The sequence below is a fragment of the Polypterus senegalus genome, chromosome 10 (assembly GCF_016835505.1).
Source record: "Polypterus senegalus isolate Bchr_013 chromosome 10, ASM1683550v1, whole genome shotgun sequence".
In the NCBI taxonomy this organism is placed as follows: domain Eukaryota; kingdom Metazoa; phylum Chordata; class Cladistia; order Polypteriformes; family Polypteridae; genus Polypterus; species Polypterus senegalus.
The window spans coordinates 7,937,331-7,943,330 of record NC_053163.1 but is presented as its reverse complement, the minus strand read 5'-3'; the positions used below and the strand labels follow the sequence as shown (position 1 = coordinate 7,943,330).

General features: G+C 44.4%; 1 protein-coding gene across 1 annotated transcript in view; it reads left to right on the top strand.

Annotated features, from left to right (window-relative positions):
• The first annotated feature begins 3,634 nt into the window (after positions 1–3,634).
• Positions 3,635–6,000, top strand: part of stx4 (syntaxin 4) — a 42,374-nt gene continuing 40,008 nt past the window's right edge. Inside the window, exon 1 of the mRNA XM_039765091.1 lies at positions 3,635–3,992. Within this exon, the coding sequence (XP_039621025.1) occupies positions 3,963–3,992 (30 nt within the window). The 5' untranslated portion in view covers positions 3,635–3,962. The remainder of the gene's footprint in view (positions 3,993–6,000) is intronic.

The window sequence follows — 6,000 nt, the reverse complement described above, 5'->3', positions numbered from 1 at the left end:
GGGGACTATGGGATATGGAGTTTGGCTTCACAGCCCTGCTGGGTACCGTGGGTGCCACCAGGTGATGCTGCAGGGAGACACGGGGATTTCTGCTTCCCATATAGCCCAGAAGTGCTGACAAATCACATGGGCAGAAGGACAGGAGAATTTCCGGGTCAAGGACTATATAAAGGACTGGTGGAGACCCAGCAAGCGAGCCGGAGTTGGGAGGGAGTGTGACAGAGCTTGCTGGGAGAGAGAGGAGGAAAATGATTGTATTTATTTATTGTGTGTTTGGTAGATGTGGCGCTTTGGAGGCACTAGAGAAAAGAAAAAGATTAAAAATCTTCTTAGTGCTTTTAAACCTGTGTCTGGAGTATCCGTCTGTTTGGGTTTCACGGGCAACAGCGCCCCCAAGTGTCCATAATACGTATTCACCAATGTCAATGTTTCGCAAGAATATGTCCTTTTCGCACTGCACTGGAATAAGTGACTCCAAAGGTAAACCAGTGTCATGTAAGCCAGTAACAATTAATCAGTGGACCAATAGAATTAAAGATGTAAGTGACTGTGTTAGGGAGGAGCCAACAAAGAATTGTCAGAAAGCTGGTCAGGTCCTCTTCCAACATGCCTTGAACTAAGGCGACATCAGCAGAACTGAGGGACAAAACAGTGGATGGGCATCACTCTGGACATGGGTATAAAACCATTTCAAAAGATTCTGACTCAGTAAATCCATCATAGCATACAAGTGGGGGCATTGAAACAATAGTAGGAAATGGACGTTCCCTAAAATTTAACCCAGGACCATCAAGATAATTATAAAAGAGGTTCTAAAATAACATATGTATCCAGCTGCCTCATAGAACCCTGCATAAAAACACCATCTCTGGAAAGGTCAACAGGAAGATCAAAACTACACGTTTACAAGAGACCACCTTCACAAGCCTGAAGTGTCTGGAAGTCTGTTCTCTTGGGGCAATAGAAGAGGAACCTATCACCAACAAAATCCTATCAACCCCGAAAGTCCAGCTTTGATTAATCAAGCTCTAAAATGGATTGTTGGACAGTTGGTGACCAGCAGGCACTGGACACATACAATAGGATCCAGAAAATCATTGTTTGCCAGTTTCTTCAGTACTCAACTCATACCAAAAAAGGTCTACGGTCCTAACTAACAGCTTAGATCCAACAGTGAAAGGTTCTTGAAATCTCATAATCTCTGAGACATCAACTTAAATGAGTAAGGTTGGTGTTAAATCCTCAGTCCAAGAGTCTGAGGCATTATTCCACCACTGAAAGGTTCTGGAAGCCTCAAAATGGGATAGAATGCATCTTGCCTGGTACATCTACAGTACTTAAATACATAAGGCTGATGCTAATTACTCGCAAGAGCCTGAGGCATTATCTTACAAATAATCATTTATTTCTTACACTGAGGGAGGGTGTTCTACCAGGATGACCCTCAGAATGGCAAAAATGTTACCCACACGCCATGCACTTCTCTGTCATCAGATGAGTCAGTATTTGTTGAAGATCCTGGAAAGCTGTAGGTGCTGATCACCTCCAGAGTATCAAAACACACATGTGAACCAGCTTTGTTGTGAAAGTACAGTAAGGTTAGTCAGTCAGTCATTATCCAACCTGCTATATCCTAACACAGGGCCACGGGGTATGCTGGAGCCAATCCCAGCCAACACAGGGCACAAGGCAGGAACACATCCCCAGGGAGGGTGCCAGCCCACCGCAAGTACAATAAGGTGCCTTCAGGAAATATTCAGACCGATTCACTTTATCCCCAAGTTGTTATGTTACGGCCTTATGCTAAAAAATTTGAATTCATTTTTTCCCCTCATCAAAGCAAGACTCCATACTCCAGAACAACAAAGCAATAAACAGGAGTTTACAAATTGTTGCAAATTTATTTAAAAAACAAACCAAACCTGAAAAATCCCTTTGACATAAGAGTTCAGACCCTTTGTAGTGACAAGTCCCATTCTATTGGTCATCAATGAGATGTTTCTACACCTTCTTTGGAGCCCACCTGTTGTCAATTCAATTAATTGAACTGATTAGAAAGGGCACACACCTGTCTATGCCATGTATGGAAGGGTCATCCAAATGAAGTCTCTTCTCTTAAAAAGATCAAAACTGATGTTTACCAGAAACCGCCTTCACAAGCCCAAAGGTGGTCTCTGGTCTCACTGTGTGCAATGTGTTATCAGAGCGAAAACCGAGCCATGAGGTTGAAGGAACTGCCCCAAAAAAGAGAATTGTGTCCAGGGACAGATCTGGGAAAAGCTACCATTTTTTGGGAACATTGAAGGTTCCCAGGAGCACAGTAACCCCATAATTCTTAAGTGGAAAACGATTGTAGCAACCACAACTATACCTAGAGATAACTGACTTACCAAACTGAAAAATCAGGAGAGGAAGGCTTCAAGAGAGATGTGACCAAGAACCAGATGGTCATTCTGGCTGATCTTCAGAGAATCTGTTTGGAGATGGGAGAAACTTCCAGAAGGACAACCATCACTGCAACTCTCCTCCAATCTGGACTTTATGGCAGAGTGGCCAGATGGATGCCTCTCTTTAATAAAAGACATACAGTTTAAAAGTTCACTGGAAGTTTACAAAAAAGCCCCTACAGGACTCTCTGACTCTGAGAAATAAGATAGAGGATGGATAGGATTAGGAACGCGTACATTAGAGGGTCATCTCAGGTTGGATGGTTGGGAGACAAAGTCAGAGAGGCGAGATTGCGTTGGTTTGGACATGTGCAGAGGAGAAATGCTGAGTGTATTGGGAGAAGGATGCTAAGGATAGAGCTGCCAGGTAAGAGGAAAAGAGGAAGGCCTAAGAGAAGGTTTATGAATGTGGTGAGAGAGGACATGAAGATGATGGGTGTAACAAAGCAAGATGCAAAGGACAACATATGGAACAAGATAATGCAGTGTGGCAACCCCTAATAGAAGAAGAAGAAGAAGAAGAAGAAGAAGAAGAAGAAGAAGAAGAAGAAGAAGAAGAAGAAGAAGAAGAAGAAGAAGAAGAAGAAGAAGAAGAAGTCATCGCTTAGTCGACTAAGACCCTCAGTCACTCTGTGGTTCTATGATCTCCATGTCCTCCAGTCTCTCACTGTTTTCTTCAGTTCTGCTTTGTTCAGTCCAGTATCTTTCTTGATGGTGTCTAGTCATCAAGTTCATGGGTGGACACTTCCTCTTTTGTCACTGACCCTTCCAAATATTACGTCCTAAAGCTGCGATAGGCTAAAATATGAAAAAAGTGAAGGGGTCCAAGCACTTTCTGAATGCACTCCATGTCCATTAAGGATTATTAAACGTGCTACATCCAATTTAGTATTGACAGAATAACAGGAACAATCTCTGGACGTGACCGCAGTTTTAGGCACCACCAAATCTGGTGGATCTGCTAAGCAAAGCGACTCCAGGTTATTGCTCCCATTTATTTGGCGAGCAGCCGGATAAACAAAGTGAAAATGTTTTTTCCGATATAGAGCGCTCATTTTATCGTTGCCCGTGAAGTGTGGGGGCGTGTTCCTATCTCTTTTCCGCCAGCCCACTTCCGAAAGGGCCACGCCCTCTCAGTAGCTCACTTCTCCACTTCACGGCTCCCCAGAGATACCCTTGGGGTGGGAGGGGAGGAAAGGCTGTCTACTCAGCTTCGCCTATCATGGCCACACCCCCTCGGAGTGTTGCCCGCCCATCTTTGTCTCACGGAGCATGCTCCCCTCAGACTTCCTACTTTAAGTTTACATTAAATTGAACTTCATAGGGAGGCAAAGAAAAACACAGAGTGGAACAAGTGGAAAAAAATAAATGACAACCGCCACGCTTCTCCTGTTACACGCCTTGGATTTATAACTTCTTTGACCGCATCTGAGCCTGTGCGGCGAATCCTCGGAGTTGGCGCCCTTGCTAACTGGGTCTGGCTCACTTGCTGCCTCGCTCATTCACCTACGCACCATGAGGGACCGGACCCTGGAGCTCGGGGCGGTAAGGCAAAAAGTTTGGAAGTCATTCAGTTCTAGTGAGCCGCGTGTGGACCGACCTGGTGGACGCTCAGGTCGTCTTCCTTGCTGGGTTGCCAGGTTACAGCGAGTTCATGAGAACGGGCCTGCAAGCGCCGCGGACTCGTCAACGGAATCGGGTTCGGGACCGCCTTCGCCGCCGGCGTTTTTGGCAGTCGGGCTGACGAGCGGTGCGGCTCGAGTGTAGCGGAATCCCGCCTTTCGAAATGGGGGGCCTCGTTCGAACTGGAGCGTTAGCCCCTAAAAATAAGTAAGTTTTAAAAAAGCAATACTCAAAACAGAAAACAAACACGCCTTTACGTCTCGAAAGCGTTATGCCGGCGACGGTACTTTTCTTGCAGTTGTTTAACTCCATAGCTGGCTTTTCGCTCATTTATTTATTTGTCGTTTTGTGTTTACTGTAGTAGGGCACAAGAACCGGAGGGGCATCGACTGATTAAACAGTTAAAAAAATCTAATATGGTGTATAAACACGTAGCATTTTATTTTTTGGAGTTGGCAGTAGCCCTGTTGCTTGCATTATTTTAACATTTCTTGTTTCGTCAACAGTACAGACCCGGCAAACGTACACGTAGTGGGCATACTGGGCTTGGAAATCCCCTACTGGCCCAATGTGGGGACTGTCACAAGGGGACCTCCTAACAAAGCTCCACCAGTGGCCCAAAATGAGTTAACCCGGGACATGACCAGTCCGGTAAATTCCTCCTTAGCCCAGTGATGGTGTGGTAACGTTGGGCAAATGCCATTAGGACCCCAGTAGTTCCCTGCTTTTTAATGTTGTCGCCGAGTTAAGTAACACTGCAGATTGATTAGTGTCGGTGGGTTTCAGCATAAGTGACAATTTGAACAACTTCAGAAAGTATCGTTTTTATGTTGCCTAAAATGGCAACACTTTTTATATACTGTATTATTGGTAGTGTTTTTTTGTTCAGTGGAAAAAAGGAGCGGATTGATACTAATGAATAAAAAGGAACTTTGGAAGAATAAGTAGTTTAAAACCACATTAGGGTGCATGTGCTCTTCGTGTTTGTGTGGCTTTCCTTCCACAGTCCAAAGACATCCAGGTTAGGTTGACTGGTGCCACCAAAATGAGCCCCGTGCTGTATGTGTGTTTAACCTGTGATGGGCTGGTGGCCTGTTCAGGGATTATTGGTCCTGTGGTTCAAATCCTGTTACTGCAAGAAGGGATCCTACTCTTTTGGGCCCTTGAGCAAGGCCCTTAACATTAAAATTGAACCAGGAGCACTGTACCCTGTGCTTTGACATCCAAAGGGTTATGCTCAAAGATAATTTCCCCTTGGGGATTAATACAGTGTAACAAATACCAGAACACCTGTGCCCATTGCTTGCCTGGATACAACCCCAGCATGGCTAAGTGGGTATTGAAAATGGACCAGTAAGGTATTGATTTTGTTTTTAGGTTCCTGATCAAATCTGTTGTCCCCATGTGCAAATCCCAATTGGGCCATCAATGGCTGCCCACATAGGACCTGCAAAGACCCAATGACAGTTTGTTTGCTACGGAGTTTGCCAAATTTGTGTGTCCTTGTGAAATTTCGGTGATCTGTTTAAAAAAAAAAAAAAGATGAAATGGTGTTACATCTTGATTTTTCTGGAGACAAACATTCATAATTCTTCATTTTTGAATGCTTGTAACTGAATTTTCATGCCTATGTTTATTAATTGGAAAACACATTAAAAAAAAAAAAAAAACTGTTTGCTTCCTGGAAATTTTTTGGTGGTCATGGTAGATCGCTCTAAAACAAACAGACAAATATTTTAAGGCTAGCTGTATTATGTACACATGGACGCTATCCAGTGACCCGAGACGAAGACTGGACTCTTGTACTGTGTCTCTCCGGAAAATCCTTGGGTACTGTTGATTTGACTTTGTGTTGCTCATGGAGTCCCGAATGAGGCACATTACTTGCATTGTGAGGGAGCGTCAGTTACGGCACTACGGCCATGTGGCG